This window comes from Ambystoma mexicanum, chromosome 6p, assembly GCF_040938575.1.
Source record: "Ambystoma mexicanum isolate Mex_15411 chromosome 6p, UKY_AmexF1_1, whole genome shotgun sequence".
NCBI classification, from domain to species: domain Eukaryota; kingdom Metazoa; phylum Chordata; class Amphibia; order Caudata; family Ambystomatidae; genus Ambystoma; species Ambystoma mexicanum.
This window is the reverse complement of record NC_090935.1, coordinates 1,142,399,142-1,142,419,021: the sequence shown is the minus strand read 5'-3', so window position 1 is coordinate 1,142,419,021 and position 19,880 is coordinate 1,142,399,142. Positions and strand designations below refer to the sequence as shown.

The 19,880-nt window shown below is 51.8% G+C and overlaps 1 protein-coding gene across 1 annotated transcript in view; it reads left to right on the top strand.

Moving 5' to 3' along the window:
* DMRT1 (doublesex and mab-3 related transcription factor 1) overlaps positions 1 to 4,774 on the top strand; it is a 1,789,254-nt gene extending 1,784,480 nt beyond the window's left edge. The window contains exon 5 of the mRNA XM_069625749.1: positions 4,503 to 4,774. Coding sequence (XP_069481850.1) covers positions 4,503 to 4,657 — 155 coding nt within the window. The 3' untranslated portion in view covers positions 4,658 to 4,774. The remainder of the gene's footprint in view (positions 1 to 4,502) is intronic.
* Positions 4,775 to 19,880: the final 15,106 nt, after the last annotated feature.

The following is a 19,880-nucleotide window of genomic DNA, read 5'->3' as shown; positions in this document are numbered from 1 at the left end:
AGGAAGAAGGCACAGGCAACACCACTTGCACCAGCAACCCCCATGGAGGCTGCACAACCCACACCCCTACCCATGCCTGCACTGCCGACAGAGACATGCCCCACGGTGCACTCAGAGGAGTCCAGTGTGGCAGGGGAGAATGCTGCCATGTGCCTCCTCTAGGAGCCAGATAGCCCAACATCAGTTCCCGTATCCGACGTGGAGGAGCCCCATGACATTGTACACAGCCCAGACACCCCATCCTACAGTCAAGTTGCACACAGCGACTCCAGGGAGAGTGACACCCCAGGCCTCACAGGCCAAGGAGCACCACCTGCCAGTCCTGGATCCACCTCCCCTGCAGAAAGCCCTGAAAGGGCTGCAGGCTCAACACCACGGCTGCCCAGCACATCTGCCACACCGGCCATGGATGGATTGCACTCCCAGCGCCTCACGGGCCTGATTGAGGACTTTATCCGGGACAACCGTGAATCCAGGTCGGAGTGGCACAATGACCTGCAGGCCCTGGGCGAAGTCATCACTGCCAACACAAACCGGCTCTGTTAGGTGCTGGGCCGGATCGCTGATGCCCTGGAGGCAGCACCCCCCAGACCACAGCCCCAGTGGGAGTACCCACCCTCACAGTGCTCCTCCACGCAGACCAGCCCTGTCCGTCGGTCAATGCGCACACTCCGCCGCCAAAACATGGATACCCCTGGCTCTGGAAGTACACAATGACCATACTGCCACACACATGTGGCCTATGTTGCACTGATGGGACTATTGTGGGGTTGTTGTGGGGGGAGGGGGAGGTGGGTGAGGGGAAGGGGGGTGAGGGTGTGTGCGGGAGTTGGGGGGGGGTGAGGGTGTGTGTGGGAGTTGGGGGGGAGGGGGGCGTGAGGGTGGTGGTTTTGTTGTACACGTTCCTACATAAATGTTCAATACACTGGTTGTTCATTCCCAAAAAACAGAGTGGACATTGTTCATTTTGCTTGTGTCTTTTTATGTCGTACATTGCATGGTGTACATGTATCCCCACACCCAGTGCCCAATGTCCTCTCACCCTCGCACCCTCAGCTGACTTGTGAGTCAGAAATATTGTCCAATTAATGATTGACGCACTGAACGTCCCTCCTGTGCATCGGCAACGTGCTGCTGTCCTGCAATTCCTTCCTCCTCCCCCTCATCATCATCTGGTGGTAGCAGTTCCACGTCAGGGGGCAGTGGCACGTTCCGACGGATGCACATGTTGTGTAGCATTACACATGCCATGGTGATCTTGGACACCTTCTCGTGGCTGTAGATGAGTGCCCCACCAGAACGGCTGAGGCAACAAAATCGTGCCTTCAACAGGCCGAAGGTCTGCTCTATCACCACCCGTGTACGGGTATGCGATCTATTGTAGTCCTCCTCGTGCCTGTTCTGTGGGTTGCGGACCGGGGTCATGAGCCACGGCTTTAGAGGGTAGCCAGAATCACCTGCATGGAAGTGGAAAGGAGGTAATTGTGTGTGCATTCATGGTGGAGAATTGTACTAGTCTTATATGGCCGCAGATGATTACTGGGATGAGTATGCATCCCCCCCCCTTTCCCACCCAGGTGGAGTATGCATCCCCCACACCCTTTCCCACCCAGGTGGAGTATGCATCCCCCGCCCTTCTCCCACCCAGGTGGAGTATGCAGGTGACCTACTCACAGCCCCAATGCACTGCCATGGCCCATTCAGGTTACTCACCAAGCAGCCAGGCACGTCGTCCGGCATGTCGGTCCGTGTAGCGTGGTAGTGTTGAGTTCCGCAGGACCAAGGAGTCATGAGTTGATCCGGGGTATCGGGCATTGCAATGTGTGATGGATTTACTGGCATTACACACCATCTGGACGTTGATGGAGTGGTATTGCTTGCGGTTGCGATACGGCACCTCCATGGCATGCGGGACCACTAATTCCATGTGGGTGCAGTCGATGGCACCTATGCAATTTGGCATGCCTGCCAGTGCATGGAAGGCAGCTTTGGTGTCATATATCTCCTGGGGAGTACGGGGTAGGGATATGTATTCCCTTGTGTGGGTGAGGAGGGCATCCAGCACTTGTTTGAGTATCCGTGAAAATATGGGCTATGAAATGCCATGCATGTGCCCCACTGTATGCTGGTAGCTGCCTGTGGCAAGGAAGTGGAGCACAGACACTACCTTCAGTAGAGGGGGGATGGCAGTGCGGATTTCTATGCGGCTCACTGTATCATCATGTATCATGTCCACTATGCTGGGAAAGGTGTCCGAGTCAAGCCGGTACAGGGTATGCATCTGCTCTGGTGTGAGGTTGAAGGGGGTGGCTCTGATGCGGGGGATTGGGGGCTGCCGGCGTGGTAATGGTGGCTGCACCGGTAGGGCATGCTGGGCCTGTCTCACCCTCCTTCTCCTCCTGTGTATCCTCTGTGGTGGGGGTTGTGGTTGTTGTAGTTGCTGTTGTTGTAGTTGCTGCCTTGCAAGCAGGGCCTCCAGCTCCAGGAATGCTGCTACAATTGGTATCATCTTGGTGTGGGAGGAGGTGTGGTGTGTGGGTGTGCTCCTTTTGTGCTGTGCCAGACTCCATTGCCTCCACCTGTGCTGATTGAGTGCACCTGTTCCTCTTGGAAACACTGCTCAGGGTCCTTAACACCTTCTCGGCGATGCCGGTATTTACTCCATGGCGGTAAGGTACTTTGCGGTCTTGTGGAGGCCGTTTTTTCCATGTCCGCTTTACTTGGGATCAGCTCCGGTTTATGCCATGCCGCTAATTACGGCATGGTGTGTCGGGCGCGCGCCACTAAACCTCTATTTACGGCATCGTACTTTACGACGCCGTAAATAACGGTCTGGTGGGTCAGAATGGGCTGTAACGGGAAACGATGCCGGTTGTCCTTTACCGGCATCATTTTTCCCTTACCACCCAACTCGGAATGACCCCCAATGTTGTGTTCAGCCACACATGGGAGGTTCATGTATCCCACCTGAAACAAGTGCTACAGGCGCTGCAGAATGCAGGCCTGACTATCAAGGCCATGAAGTACCAGATAGTGCAGGGTACCTTGACTTACCTAGGCCACCTGGTACAATATGGTTTTGGCCCCCAGAGACAGTTACGACCCTTTGCTCCCTTGGTGCTAAAACCAAATAATCTTGGAACGGCAAGACTAATTATTTTACCAACTACCATCCTGTCAGTATCCAGAGTGTATCCCTTTCCTTCGTGAAACTGTCTGTCCTCTGTGTTCCTTTACAGGGTGGGTTGTATTTTGTAGTGTGCTAGAACTGTCTGTTGTAGTAATAATGAAGTAGATATTTGTATACAACCTTGACTGGACAGTCCCTTTTATCATTGGGTAATAATTGTATTTTTGCTGTGTTGCAACTAACCAACGATCCACGACCTTTTGAAGATAAGCCTGACGTTCTGTCCATGTTACCAAAATTGGACAGGGAGGTCTTATAATTCACTTGTATGCCAATCTATTTGGATCCCTTCTGGTGTACTCGAGGTGTGGGTTTGATTGATGGTTTAGAAACCGATATTCATCCCTGGACCACTGGTGCTGCGAAAGTTGATTTGTCACAAAAATAAACTACGTTACCTCACAAAGCCCTTTTTGTCTGCTTCCATGGTTGACGCTACAATGTTTGAAGGAAGCAAGTAACATTGAAATGGACTGCATACAACAGTACATTATTGAATGGCGAATCTTGATTTTCAGTTGTGACTTGTCGTTTGTGAGCTGTGTAAATGGTCAGTAGAAGTGCATTCCATCTGTGTGGGCCGATATCAAGGGGTATTTATGGGAATAGGATGGCGGTCACAACCGCAATAAAGAGTGACATACATTACATGAAGGTGATGAATGCAAGGATCGAGCACTGATGTTATAAAGAGTTAATATTGGAGGCTTGGAAAGATATGTTAGAAGTGAAGACCTTTGTGGATAATATAGTCAAAATATTGCAGGTCATACTGGGAGCAGCAAAGAAAACTGAAGAGAAGGCTGACATGGTAGTCAAGATGATGAGATTGGAATCTGTGTTTGGGGACACGGATGGGTGGATTTTAGAGATGTTATGAAAGATGGAATGGTATGAGCAGGCAGTATGTCATTTTATGTTAAAGAAGCTTTACAAGGTGCAGAATCAGTGAAGTGTGGAATGTATACTATCGGCTAAGCCCTCTCTGAAGTCCTATAGTCCCTGTGGGTGGCCATGAATGCTAGCCCAGGCAATGTCATGCTTTGGCTTGGGACCAATATTACTTTGAGGTACACCCAGATGACTACCATGACCGTCTTCAACTCTTGTTTTATTCTTAACGGGGGAATCGGGTGTGGAAACATCATTAGGTCTGAAATATTCGGAAGCAAGTACGATGATAGCGAGGGTCAACAGAAACAAATTTGGGGTTTATGGGGTTCTAGCTATTGAGCCAACATTAGTTGATGAAGTAAATAACTGACTTTATAGTAATGGTCTCTCTGCTCTGTCTCCCCTTTTGTCTTCCCAGTGTTTTCACCGCCCAGTAGTCAAGACTCAGGAATGGCCTCTCTCTCCAGTAACTCCTCCGTCAGCAACGAAAGCACCAAAGGCGTGGTGGAGTGCTCAAGCACCCCAGAGCACGACACCTTCACCGTCACCTCAGTCATTGAAGATGGTGAATGAACACCCCAGCTGAGATAAGAGAGGCTGGCCCCTTCAGCATCAGCCACAAAAGAACAATATGCGCCTGTGACATGCCAATAGCCAACCCAATGTGGCACTCTGTGGTTTCTGGAGATTAGTAGGTCGCAGGGAAGAAAGTTTGAACAGTTCCGGGGTCAAGGGCTGGGCACCTTCGCTCATTGTGCTTGTTAAGTCTTGTTTATGGGATGTAGCACTGTAGGTTTAATACAATCGTCCAACTAATTACCTGCAAGGTTGACATATTTTTGCATTTTACAATTTAATCAATAACCTGAGGTTCAATGCTAGGTTGAAAGCCAGGCTCACCTGAAATGGTTACTGCAGATTTGCATGCTTAGCAGCGCGCGTGTTCATAAATTGCTTACTGTACGCTTAACTTTTCCTGGGTTACAAATGCCATCCTGAAATGAAACTGGCCTGGAAAAAGAAATTCATCGTTCACTGTAGTTGCAGCCGCACCTGAAATAATAAAAATGTTATTGATGACCGAATTTTCTTGTGTGTATATTTGGCGAGCTGTATTAAACAGAAAAAAAGAAATTACTTGTATTTTCTTCGCTCTGTGCTCTGAAAACATCCATTTGATTTCACCCCATCTCTTGTAATCAATAACCCGACCATCTTGTTTTTTATTAAATGCACTTACTCTTAATTTCATCCACCAGTGGTTTTAGAGAGAGTAATGTGGAGTTACCTATAGGGCTTTGACATTATAAATCACTTCTTGAGGCTGAATCGCACAGCGGTATCGATTGATCCTGATATATCACAGAAATTTACTGTCACTTCTGTTTTCAATTAAAGATACAATCAGTCAGATAATGACTTAATTGGATTTTACAGAAGATTGAGTTTTATTGCCCAGTGCTTTACGAGTTTAGTTAAGGGAGACCATTTTATCACAGTTGTCAACCTGCCGCGGCAGCTCTGTGCCCTTCTGCTTAACTGCGGTGGCTGCTGTTGGCGGCGTCACGTAGACGCCGCCGCTACACGCCACACGGTACACTCTGCAAGGCCAAACAGGAGCTGCGGCCCAGGCGGTAGAGTGCAGCGTGGACCGAGACGAGAGAGACCCGTATATGGCTGTTGACGAAGCTGTTTTTCTTCTTTTTTCCCCGACCCCGTTTTTAATTCGCCGAATCTTGACTCCCTGTGTTTTTGTGATTTTTTTTTTTGTCAGGTCTCCACCAAACCAGACAGCGTTGTCTGTTATGAACAACGGTCAGTGTTTGTTTGTATTGCGCTGAAGTCGGCGATGGGCCGAGAACAAAGTCATTGCGCATTTTTTTTCTTCTAGAAATGGGATGTTGAAATATCTTTTGTGTTGCCAAAAAACGGAGAAAAAATAATTTAGTAGAGAGACTTTTATGTTGACGTCGAATGTATTTAGCAGAAATGTACTGATAGAATAAGATCCGCAGTATGTTCTCCCCAACTGAATAGGAGCTCCTGAGACAACTTTTACATTTCAGGATAACGACGTATTCTCTGTATTATGCAACCGAAGTAGACAAGCTTCCGTTTTTATGCAATAAAGCTAAATTAATAGAATCCTGGCATTTTCCTGGAGAGCCGTTCGTTGTGTTTAAACTGTGCTATCAATATAATTCCTAACAGACAGTCTTGAGGCCCGGGGCGTGTGTCTGCGCACAGAAGCCGTAGACAGGAACAAAGAGAGGGGTAATGACCTTACTGCGAACAGCGAGAAACTGCCTGATTTATCACCCGGGAGCTGGTATGGGGAATGGGTCTTAAATACACTAAGTACAGTTCATAATGTCTTCTTTTAAAGGAGCAATTTGAAGGTGTCTGCTGTTTTAGCCATAAATCGCGACGCCCTCGGCCCCCCCCAGCACCCCCGTCCGCTTTTCCTGCCCCAAACCAGACACCGTTTCCTTACACGTTACATCCGAATTTAGTTTTCTGACATCACTAAATAGCCGATTTTAAATGACGGCACTGCTTACTTTTATGCATATTTTTTTTTGCTTTTGGAATATTTGGTTCAATGTTTTTGATTCGCATTTTTACCTTGTACATAGAAATACGACAACACTAAGGCCGATATAATGACTTGTCAATGACGAATCTAAAAATCCACATTATCAAGAAAAAGTCATACAGAAAAACTGGTACCATATGACGGGAACATTGTAAAACTCAATACCTCATCCTATTGCGGAGCGGCAACATTAAGTAATACTAGCCACGCCGTACTGTACTCCCCGAGGAGCGTCAAGTTCCCAGGAAGGGCCTCTGTTGCAACCTACAGTTGCGCCCCCACCCGCCCTAATGCTCCCAGATGACCAGAGAAGGAAGGACTAGTTGGCTTGCTTACTGGCTACTGCTATGGTGGTCCCAAAACCGCCACCATCAACGCAATGAGTATTGGTTGAGACTTGTATCCGGTATTTATTTCGTCTAGGGAGTAAGAGAGCATTTCGAGCAGATATGCTGAACAAAAGGATACATACACGTAGTCAGAGCAATCCCCTTTAGGGTGCTTTACAAAAGAACAGGTGGATAATTCATGAGTAGAGTATTGACCGGTTGATGGAGGGAGTGATCATAGATGCTGCGCTGAATGGGACGGCGTAGACCGAGCAGGCCACATACCTACAGTCTATCAATAAGGAATAATTCACATTTTTACAACAATGCACCCTGTGTCCAATTGAAAATGCTAAAAGAGAGAAAAAAACAAATCAATGACTAGAAGTGAATGCTGTTGATACCAAGATATACAATACACGCAGTGGGTGAGAGGAATGAGTGGGGGGCATAGGCATGGTGGGAAGCAAGGGGCACCTCCTGGGAAAGGAGGGGGAGTTTGAAGGCCACTTTGAATTGTTGAATGTTGGGAACGTTTCTTTATGCCACGAGGTAGTACATTCCAGGGAAGGGGGCAAGAAGAGAGAATGAGCACACACGGGAGGCCGCTTAGGGGAGTGAGAGGTGGAGGAAGATGATACATCTGAGCAAGACAGGTGCGGAGTAACGGATGATGGAGTTGGCTAGGTAAGCAAAGGGCCAAGCCATGCATGGATTTGGAGACTAGCAGAAGGAATTCAGGTAGATATTGTTATTTCATAGCAAGTCAATCAGCATCGCCGGTAAGATAGCTCAGCGGGTTGAGCGTTCGCTGCTGCGATCTGAGCGTGATCTGCAAGTCACAGGTTCGAATCCCAGCAAGGCCAACTCAGCCTTTCATCCTTCTGAGGTCGATAAATGAGTACCAGTTTCGGTTGGGTGATATTGTATGTAAATATGTGCTCTGTAAAGCGCTTTGGATAAAGGCGCTATAAATAACCCATCATTATCATTATGAAGACGTGGAGAAGTGAAAACACTTGTATAGAGAATGGGTGGCAAAAGATAGTTTAAAAGGATCAATAAGTGAAGATAGAGGCCGAGGAGGAGGCGATCATAAAAATCAAGTTGTCAGAGAACAGGGATGGGGAGGAGTGGTTTGGTAGAGTGATCAGTGGAAAGAGGGCATAGCTTTTTGATGTTGAGCAGGTCTAGCCTGGCAGTATTAGTAAGACGTTGGTGAAGATTAAACTTACTGCCAAAGGAGGGGGTGGTGTGAGGAGGTCAGGGGAAAAGAACATAGGGAGTGAAAGAGGGATGAACAGGGAAGTAGATTACTTCTGGCCAAGAGAGTTGGAGAGGCATGTTGAGAGGCAAGGGATAAAAGAGAGGTATGAGACAAAGATTTGAGTATCATCTGCGAACAGGTGATAGCAGGATCCGAAGGATGAGATGAGTTTTCCAAGAGAGAATGTATAGAGGCTGTAGAGAAGGTGGTCAAGAGATAGATATTTGGGTCAGTATTTCAACCTAGAGATCTGAGTTCAGAGATGCTTGTATCTGTTGGATTGGTGGAGTGGGAGACGGCAGTAGCATCTGTGTGTGTGTGTGTGTGGCAGCAAGCACGGGTGTGTCCCAGGGAAGGATCAATGAGATAGAAAAAAATATTTGAGTAGTAAGAGGTGATAAAAACAAGCACAGAAGAGACCTGAATGCCCTAGGCATGCCAGGATCAGAAGAAGAGCGGGTGGGGCAACCTTGGTGAAGGCCGATCAAAAGTCAAGTAGGGTGAGGTTTGAATAGAGTTTAGAATGGTGGGCCGATGAGAGGAAGTTAGAGACATGTCACAGCACCATTTCAGTAGTGTTGGCATCAAAACCCTGATTGGAGGGTGTTGGATAGGTGAATGACCTTCAAGTTCCTCAGTAATTCTGTTGATGGCTACTCATTCAAGGATATTCGAGGAATAGGGTATGAAAGGGCAGTAGTTGACAGGGCTATTCAGGTCAGCCGAGGGCCTTTTCCAGACGGGAATGAAGCTGTCAATTTTGCAGCATGCAGCGAAAGATCATATTATCAGAGAGGTTGGAGTGGGTGAAGATGTATGGACAGGTGAGGTGCTAATGCCTTGATGGTTCGAAGATCAAAGATATCAGAGAGGGCACAGGATTCATAAGCCTTCTTGAGTATGGACTCGAATTTGCCCAAAGAGGTGGGGGAGAAAGTGGTTAGATGTGGCGGCTTGGAGGAGGAGAGGGTCCGGTTAGGCGGTTATAGGAGGGAATGAAAAAAGGTTGGTTAACGAATCTTGAATGTTCGAAATTTCGGAGGAGAAATTTAGGGCAAAGACAGCGCGAAGAGAGGATTTGCAAGAGCATGGATGGGCTATCATGGCTTGAAGTTTAGTGAAGAGTTTACACAGATGGGAATGGATCAAGGAGAATAGAACATTGAAGTAGGAGGACTTGGCTTTGTCTAGAGCTTTAGAAAGAGTTGTTATAGCAGCTTTGTAGGTGGACAGTAGGGCGGGAGATTTGCCTTTTCACCAGTGCTGGAGATGGAGACACATATGAAGCCGCCTGGAGAAGGCTGGAGGAAAAGGTCTCAGCTGCTCTCTGCAGCTCCTCTGCGAGAGACCGATCAACTTGGGAAGGAATCAGCTGCTATGAAGCAACGAGAGACACCATAGTGTTCCCTCGCATCCCCTTTGTCTGCCACGTGGAGCGTGGCATCCAACGACCAGAAGATGGCCGCCGTGGTTGCCAAGATAACAAATATACATATTACCGCACCCGGGAACCTCACAGCCGCAGGCCAGAGTCACGATTCATTGCTCCAGCCTGCCTGCTCCTCCCCTCCTGCCTTAAAGGGAGAGGGAGGAGACCGGCAGGTGAAGTCGCCTGGAGAAGGCCGGAGGAAAAGGCCTCAGCTGCTCTCTGCAGCTCTCCGCTGCTCGTAGAAGCCGCCCGCCGCCAGCCATTGCAGCAATCTTGCTCCTCAGCAAGGTAAGCGTCCCCCTGCTATCAGGAGCGCTGTATCCCTCCTCACCCATACTGTTAATATGGCCACGGCATTCACATCACCCAGTACCATGCCAGCCTCCAGGCGTGCACCTCCACTGCCCACTTGCCTCATATTACCCACCACTTCACACCAGGAACTCGCAGCTAGGATCTAGGTTTACGTACCCTTCGGCCTCTCTCCACGTTCAATCTAATTCAATCACCCGCAACAACGGCTATTTGAGATCCTTAGTACTCGCGGTCTCCCACGTGACACCTGTGCCTTTATCTATTCCGGCCTCCCGCTTGACTCAACCAGAGGCTACTTCAAGTGGCATCCCTCATGCCCATTGCGTGTCTCTATCGGCCCCCATCACGTATCGTGCCAATCCATATTTGCCTCAATCCTCACATACTCCTCTCTCCGTGACATCTGCGCTAATACAATCCAAGGTGCACAGGGCCTTGCGGCTCTCACCTGCATCGCCATCACAAATAATTGTTTCCCACCCTACGAGACTATAGCACACCAAAGCAGTCCGCCCTCGGGGCCACCTTTATCTGCTGGTCACCTGGCACTGTCTTCGCCCGCAAATGCTTGTGTGAGTACAGCGCGGGACCCAGAGGATGCATTGTTTGCTCCTTTATTAGCCCCTGTGGTAACCATCACCTTGCCTATAACTGACAACTCCCAAGATGCTGGAGTGTATGCCCCTATGATACTGCCAGTTGCTGCCAACACTGTGCCTGTGATGATTAGTTCTGACTGCTGCATTGTGTGCCCCTATAATACACCAGTTGCTACCAACATTGTGCCTGTGATGATTAATTCTGACTATGCTACATTGTGTGACCCTATGATACTGCCAGTTGCTACCACCACTGTGCCTGTGATGGCTAATTCTGATTCTGCTGCATTGTGTGCCCCTATGATGCCTCCAGTTGCTGCTACCATTGTGCCTGTGATGATTAATTCTGATTATGCTGCATTGTATGCGCCTATGATACCGCCAGTTGCTGCCACCACTGTGCCTGTGATGGTTCATTCTGATGCTGTTGCATTGTGAGCCCCTTTGTTACAGCCAGTTGCTGCCACCACTGTGCCTGTGATGATTAATTCTGATTCTTCTGTATTGTGTGCCCCTATGACACTGCCAGCTGCTGCTGATGCCAATCCCTCCCTCCCCCCGGTTCACTCCCGCCTATTCCCAAACCCTGCAAATCCAACACCCTCCCTCTCAGCTGCACCCTGATCAACGCCCAGTCACTTCCAGCCCATGCCTTGGACATTCACAATTGTATCTCCAACTGCAGCCTTGATCTCCTAATTGTCAGCGAAACCTGGCTCCACGAAGTGTCTGGCCTAGCCCTCCCTCAGGTTTTTTTTTTCTCGCACCCCTCAGAAAGGTGGAGGGGTGGCTCTCATAGCTAAAGAGACCATACCGATCAGAATGGTGGAAGGAGAACTTGGCTACAACAGTGACCACCTCTTCCTTAAAGTTGATCCAACCCAGAACTGCCCTCCACTTTGTTTACCGACCACCTGGGTCAGTCACAGATTTCCAAGATGCCCTCATACACGCCATCTCTCATAACCTAAAAAAAAAACACTAAAGCTATCCTCCTGGGAGACCTCAACCTAGGCCTGAACGACCCTACCGACTCCCATGCAGCCACTCTCAAAGCTCTTTCTGATGCTTGTTAATCTGCTTAGAATCACATGCTGTACATATAGTCCGACATCCAGTGGTCACCGTGGAGTATTGCATCTTGTCTTTCGAGAATCGAAAGGGGACGTCGACATGGGCGTGCCTGTAACACTATCCCTATCGTGACGTGTAGTGTACCCAAAATCCCACACGCATCGATGTCCCTCAGATTGTTTTTTCTGCCCAGCATAGTGGTCGCCTTAAGCGGAGCTCATCAGAGACATTGCCTATTGTCCCTTCGACCTTTGGTCGAATAGTTTATATAAATACGTAAGATCACCCTATCCGTCCCTTATTTCGACGGCTGGTCCAGATCTCTGCCGAAGACTTAAACCAACAGACCTTCGACGGACGGTGATCCAGTCGGCGCTGCCTGTAACACTATCCCTATCGTGACGTGTAGTGTACCCAAAATCCCACACGCATCGATGTCCCTCAGATTGTTTTTTCTGCCCAGCATAGTGGTCGCCTTAAGCGGAGCTCATCAGAGACATTGCCTATTGTCCCTTCGACCTTTGGTCGAATAGTTTATATAAATACGTAAGATCACCCTATCCGTCCCTTATTTCGACGGCTGGTCCAGATCTCTGCCGAAGACTTAAACCAACAGACCTTCGACGGACGGTGATCCAGTCGGCGCTGCCGACCACGTGGCCGGGCCTTCCTGCCGGCCTACACAGTAGGGAGGGTGGGGTAGGGGTGGAGATTTCTGTACAATCTGAGGATGCCTTTCCCTTTCCTTCCTCTTTCCTCTTTGGTCTTCTTCACTCTACCTATCCTCAGCTATGGAGAGGACTCCATTTAGGTTTTGCCCCAATGCAAGTGCAAATTTCCTTGCAGAGATAAGCATAAACGGTGTAACCGTTGCTTGCCCCTCGATCACAACGAAGTCGGTTGCGCGGCTTCCAAGCTCCTATCTCCCAAAACATTGAAGGAGCACCGAATCAAGCGGTGAGCGGCCTACGGGATGTCGAAGGCCGAGTCATCTCCCGCTGCTGCAGCCACCAAATGTGACAATGGCAATAGAGACGAACATACCTCCGAACCGGAGGTTGCTGACCTTTCGACAGAGCGCTCCTGCTCTGCATCATCTGTCCCCGGCCCCACCATGCACGGCTCAGGCACTGCTTTGGGGAAGATACACTCCTGCGACAAAGACGAACATTTACAAAGCACTAAGCACAAAACCCCAAGTCATTCTTCGACAAAGTCGAAGAAGACCTCAGCTCCAACGGATAAACCAGAAGTTTCGGCGTACCCGCCGACCGTCAAGATCAGCAGCCAAAGACAAATGGTGCTATTTTTAATATTCCAGGTTCCGTCGAGATGCATCACAAGAAGGCATCCGGCGACGACAAGGTCCCGGCTCCACCGAAGAAGGCGTTCGCCGAAGTCAAGGCCCTGGCACCGCCGCAAAAGGCGCCCATCGAAGAAGGTTCCGCCGAAATCTTCACAATCGCAGGCCGAGGCACGCGCCTGTCATGGTCATCGGGCCGAGAACGCAAACATTAAAGGGCCACATTCACAGGGGCCAGGCTCATGAATAACAGTAAGCAAGAACATTTATTTGGGATAAGAGTGCTTTATTATGGACATAGAACCTCATTTTGGGTGCAAAGTGCATTGAAGATGGGAACTTCCATTCACTAAAGCAGCCCCACGTGTACTCTTGAGTGTGGCTGCTTCTATTGGGTTGCCTTGCACCTGCTGACTCTCTGAGTGTCAGGGTGTGGCAGGCAAGCCAGGTCAAGTGGGCGTGCCCACAATCGTGGCTATATAAGCTGCTCCGTTCCCCGAGGCAGACGCTTCGCGTTATTCTGCACTTCCATTCAGCGTAACGATCACAGCCACCTGGGATCAGACTTATTGCTTCCTGCCATCATACTTACCACCTGGGGAAATCTGCTCTCACCCATGCGCGTCGTCGTTGATCTTGGCATTCATCTTCAAATGTTCCTGAACGCTGACATCTTCATCTTGGCACCGCAGCTCATCTTCAAATCTTCCAGAACGCTGAAATATTCATCTTGGCACCGCAGCTCATCTTCAAATCTTCCAGAAAGCTGAAATCTTCATCTTGGCACCTCAGCACAACGCGCTCCTTCCGCGACAGCAACACCTGCAAGGAAAAACGAAAGACAAGGTTAGACACTTAAAAGACATTCAGTTTAAGGTCGCGCTACCACCGAACCTCACGCTTTTCCTTAAACCATCACTTACCTGCTGTCGGACATTGTGGATTCATCCATCATCCACTCGGCCGCGTACCGCGCCCCACAGCTGCTTTTGGACTGCATTTCCACCTATTGGGAAGAAAACAGAAGAAAAACATTATTCAGGAATTGACAACAATATTGGGAGCAATAATAGACACTTACTAGCAACCAGGAGAAGCATAGTCGTAGCTGGACTGGACTATTATTTACCGGGGATCAGTGAAGGAACTAGATCCCATCGACAAGCTCCCCTGTCAGAAGTAGCAGGACGGAGAGCTTATCAATAATTAACAGGTGAGCCTTATGGGCTGGTACATGCTCAGAGACACCACACTTTGGTGAGAAGAGTTTCAGAGGTACAATAGTCACAGATCAGCGCACTCACCTTCTGTCATGATCTCTGCTTCCAAAAGGCCAGGACTTACCCAACTCCCTTGGAAGCAGACCCATAACCCAGGTTCCGAGTGCCAGCCAGTCCCACTTGGGACCTTTTGGACCCTGTCCTGGCGCCAGTGGCGCCAGGCTCATAAATATGCCCAGTCCCAGCGCTGCAAGCGCCGGGCTCATAATGCTTGGGTGGACTTACCTGCAGCAGACCATGCTGCTTACTTACCTGCCAGTTGAACCCCTGATCCTCTTCTGTTTGGGACTACTTTTCCTGTTGGGTGGGGCAGGAGCCACTCCCTAGGTTCAGAACACTGGAACTCTTCTGGAAAGCAGGAACTCTTAGGCGTGGCTGTGGAAGGAGACACCTAAGCACTACAGGAGGCTATTTAAACCACACCCGATGGATGAATCTTGCTTTGCGTTATTCTGCATCCTCTGCAGCAGAACGCTCATCGTGTCTTCTGCATCTGATCCTGGGCCTAAAGGAAAAAGGCTTACCATCCTGAATCCAGTCTTCAGCAACATCTATAAAGACAAGAAAGAACAGGTTAGCACTACGGTCTTCAGTGACAGCGCAGCTCTTACCTGGTCCATCGGCTGTCATCAACGCCTCGCGCAGCATTCCTGCATCTGAAAGACAAAGGCTTACCTACTCTTCACGCGCTCCGGAGGTCATCGCACTGCATTCCGGCATCTGAAAGACAAAAGCTTACCAACTCTTCGCACGCTCCGGAGGCCTTCGGCGCTGCATCCCGCATCTGTAAGACAAAAGAAGGTGCGTTTAAAGACATTGGGTAACGTTAAATACTCACGTGCCATTACTCCATCCACGCCGAACTCAGTGGGCATTCCGGCATCCTTCAGCAGCTCCGAACTGGTACCTGCAAAATAAAAGGACAGTTAGTGCGCATCGTGAAGCAAGCAACAAGCGCTTACTTACGCGCTTCCAGGCGCTTCTATTCCGCATAAGGGTCCTTCTCCAGCATGGGGTCTGGCATGGATTCACATGCTCATGAATATTCCCCGTCGTCAGGCTGGGAATCCTCGGTAAAGAAAAAACCAGTATCAGTTTCGTTTCTGATCTGTCTTTCGTAGTAGTAACCAATCACTGGTCTCTGCGTCATACTGACCACAGCCAATGACTGCCCTCTACCTAAGCACCGCCTCTGGTAGCCATCTTCAGATTTTTACCGTACGTTCATGTGTTGGGATCCTCGTGCTGTTGCTCTCGAGCGTTAGTGCTATTTTTTTCACGTTTTTTCTCAAAAACTTCGTTTTTTCGGTCAAAAGAGCCTCAAGCTCCACCGACTCTCCATCCGATCAACGGGGACCCGTGTCGGATTCGTCTGCGCCCCTCAAGGGTGAAGATTTCGTCGAGCTATGCTTTTGGAGGACTCCAGAAGCTTCTCAGGCCCGGACATGGCACAGGAGAAGGGAAGCTCGACGCCCGGAAAGCTGTTCAGGATCTGCCCTGGATGCCAGCTGCAGAACGTCTTTAAGGAGGACGAACACTCCTTTTGTCTCTACTGCTTACATGAGGACAAGACGCACGTGGAGAAGGACTGCGCGTTTTGCGGCAATATGTCGGAGCGGACCATGAAGGACCGCCATCAACGTCTCGCCAACTGGCTGGAAGGGAAGAGCCCGTCAGGCGAGAAGAAGAGGAAGAAATCCGAGCGGTCTTCTAAGACCTTTGAGGACGCCCCGGCGACGGGGGTCCAACACAAGGCCAAGCACCGCGAGTCCGCTGGCTCCGGGAGCGCCGAACGGTCGGGCTCTACGGGCGCCAGGCAGGGCGCACCATCCCCGGCACCTTCAGCCACGAGCCAACGCTCTGGGTCGGGTAAGAGAAAGGGGGAGCACCCGGCGAAGCTCCTGGAGAGGCCCCGGTCGAGCTCGAAGGCCCCATTGGAGGGAGAGCGAGGCAGTGTCCCCCCCCTCAAGGATAAGGCGGTGAGCGCACCTAAGGTGGTGAAGGCCTTAATCCATCCGGCCAAGCCCTCTATCGATACTGTCGCGGCGGCCCTGGCTCAGCCTGTGGAGGCTACACCAGTGGTGGCGACCTCGGGGCTCAGAGTCTCTCTGCCACCTCGGAGGGAGTCCTCTTTTGTGCCCATCGATAGGACCCCCGTGAAATCCCCGGCGGGGAAGAAAAAGGGGGGGCAGGGCGTCGTCGTAGATTCGGCCTCAGCCTCGGAGGAAGAGCTGATTGAGGTCTTAAGCCACGGCCTTGGCGTGGAAGAAGACCGGCCCGTCGGGATGGATTCCGACGCGGGTGACGACGACATCGTCGAGGGTGCCGACGGGGCCCCTGATCGCCCGTCGGATTCCCCTCTGCCAGCGCCGCAAGACAACTCGGCGGCCATTTTGTTGGCTATACAGTCCTTATGTTCAGAGATAAGGACGAGACTACCGTTGGCGACGGAGGAACCTCTCCCGTCGGGGGATCCTGAACCGGGACCTTCTGGTGTTCCCCCGCCCAAGAAAAGAAGGATTCACCCTCCACCTCCTTTTCAGCCGTCGCGCCCCGTCCAGCCCTCCTCCCCCTCCACCCGAGGGGAGGATACGGGGACTGACACGGCAGCGACAGGTACGGACGACGAGGTATACGACGAGGATCTACCGTCGTCTCCTCCCACCAGGGCTTCTCCGCCCGATGAGATTGGATCGTTCCACTCCATGATCGCCAGGGCATCCGAGCTTTTCCAACTCTGCCCTGAGGAGAAGAAAAAGGAAGGATTCCTTTATCAACGGCGCGAGGCCAAGAGGAAGACTGTCCTCGCGGTGCCTCTACTGGACGACATTTGGGATGAGGGCCTCGCCCTCCTCAAGAACCCTTCCTCGACGCCAGCTAGAAGAGACCGGTACGAGAAGAAGTACCGTCGTCTCCGCGGCGGCCAGGAAGAAAGCGGGGGGGTGCGGCCTCCACATCGACTTCCCCACCGGACGGCGAGGGAAAGAAATTGGACGCTATGGGACGCAGGGTCATCTCGTCTGCAGCGACGACGATTAAAGCGGCCAACGCCTTGGCTATCGTGGCCCGCTACGACAGGGAGCTATGGTACAAACTGGCTCCCCTGCTGGACTTCCTACCGGACGACAAGAGGGCGGATGCCCTGGAGATCCTACAGGAAGGTGAGGTGGCGTCGGACCACGCCATCACTATTGCGACGGACATCGCCGACACTGGGTTTCGCCAGCTGGGCAACGGCGTGTGCCTTAGGCGGCGTGGATGGCTCAAGGCTACGGACTTCCGTCAAGACGTACAGACCAGAGTCCTGGACATGCCGTTCGATGGGAACAACCTGTTTGGGAAAACAGTGGACGATTCCCTTCAGGCCATTAAAGCGGACACTGAGACGGCCCGGGCCCTTGGGGTTCTACAGCAACGACGGACGCCCTTTCGGAGCAGCGGAGGCAAGGGCGCCTCCAAAGGTTCCGGCGGCGGTTTCTCCACCTACCGTCAAGCGGCCCGCTCGTCGTCTCAGGAGGCCTACAGAGGACGAGGCAAGTCTGGCGGACCCCGCTGTCGTCGCCAAGGAGGTCAAGGCGGCAAAGCCTCGTCGAAACAGGATTGAACCGGCCGTGGGGTCGGGCCCCCGCCGAAGCACCCCGGTGGGAGGCCGGCTGGCGAGCTTCGTCAGCGTGTGGGAGTCCATCTCCACCGACCGTTGGGTGCTGGACGCCTTAGCCCGGGGCCACGCGCTCGAGTTTCAAAGAAGGTGCCCGCGCGTCCCCCCCGTGGCCAGGAAAGAGCTTCACGTCCCTCAGCTTCTCCTGAGGTAAAGGCGATGCTCAGGAAGGGCGCCATCGAACTCGTCCCAAAGAGGCTTCGGGGCTCTGGAGTTTACTCGAGATACTTCCTCGTGAAGAAGAAGACGGGAGGATGGCGCCCCATCCTAGACCTGCGACGTCTGAACAAGTTCATCAAGGCGCAGAAGTTCCGGATGGTCACCCTCCAGCACGTCCTGGGTCAGCTGCGCCGCGAGGGGATCCACGTCTACCCCTACCTGGACGACTGGCTCATCCGAGCCAAGACGAGGGAGCTCGCCGTGGAGCACACGGCAAGGACCGTCCAACTTCTCACGGACCTGGGATTCTCCGTGAACTACGCCAAGTCCCACCTGGTACCCACTCAAAACGCACTGTTTCTGGGAGCGAAGCTCGACACAGTGTCCCTTCTGGCCTCCCCGTCGGAGGAAAGGACCGGGTCCATCCTGGGCAAGGTACAGCGGATGTTGGTTTCCGACGCGGCCAAGGTGAGGTCCAACAAGTCCCTCCTCGGAATGATGTCTTCTTGCATCTACCTCATTCCCATGTGCAGGCTCCGGATGCGCCCGTTGCAGGAGTTCCTGGACGCGTGCTGGATCCAAACGACGGGCGGCTTCGAGGAGAGGATCACACTCGACGAGAGTTTCCGCCGAGCGGTCCGGTGGTGGGGCAACCGCGCGCATCTGACGGCGGGCATGGACTTCCAGACCCCAGACCACCAGGAGACAGTGACCACGGATGCCTCCCTGGAAGGGTGGGGAGCGCACACCGAAAATCTGCACGCGAGAGGCCTTTGGCTCCCGACGGAGAAGTCCCTCCATATCAACGTCCTGGAGCTCCGTGCAGTGTTCTGGGCCCTCAGGTCCTTCCTTCCGTCCCTCAAAGGCAAGGTGGTGAGGATCTTCACCGACAACACCACCACCATGTTTTACATCAGGAAACAGGGCGGAACCAGGTCCCCAGCACTGTCCAAGGAGGCGCAGGACCTGTGACATTGGGCCGTCGCCCAAAGGATGTTTCTGGTGCCGTTTCATCTGGCAGGGATAAAAAACACCATCGCCGACTCACTCCGCAGGGAGCTGCGCTCGTGCCACGAGTGGGAACTACGGCAGGATCTAGTGGATCGCCTCTTCCGACGGTGGGGCACACCCCAGATCGACCTGTTCGCGACGGCGACGAACTCCAAGTGCCGGAGGTTCGCCAGCAGGTTTTCCCAGGCGAGGAGCATGGGCGATGCTTTCTCGTTCCCCTGGGAGGGCCTGTTCCTCTACGCGTTCCCTCCTTTGCCACTGCTAATCCGGCTCGTCAACCAGCTCAAGAGGTCACGGTGCAGGATGATCCTCGTCGCACCTGCGTGGCCGAGGCAGATATGGTTCCCGGACCTTCTGGACTTGTCAGCGTCCCCGCCAATCAAGCTGCCGGTGGACGCGGATCTACTCTCCAGGGAAGGAGGCACCATCCTCCACCACGACCCGAAATCGCTGAACTTGCAGGCCTGGCTCCTGCAGCGCTAGAGTTTGGAGGATACGACATACCGGCCGACTGCAGAGAGGTTCTTGCAAAGGCCAGGGCGTCCTCGACTCTTAAATGCTACGGACACAAATGGAAGAGGTTCTCTGTCTGGTGCCACGCACAGAAGATTAACCCTCTACGGATTACGGCTCCCCAGGTACTGCCGTACCTGCTGACGCTGGCCAAAGCTGGACTGGCACACGCGTCCATCAAGATTCATCTTGCTGCGATCTCCCGATACACCAGAACCACGGGCCGGACGTCCTTGTGGTCTCATCGTCTGGTGAAAGAGTTC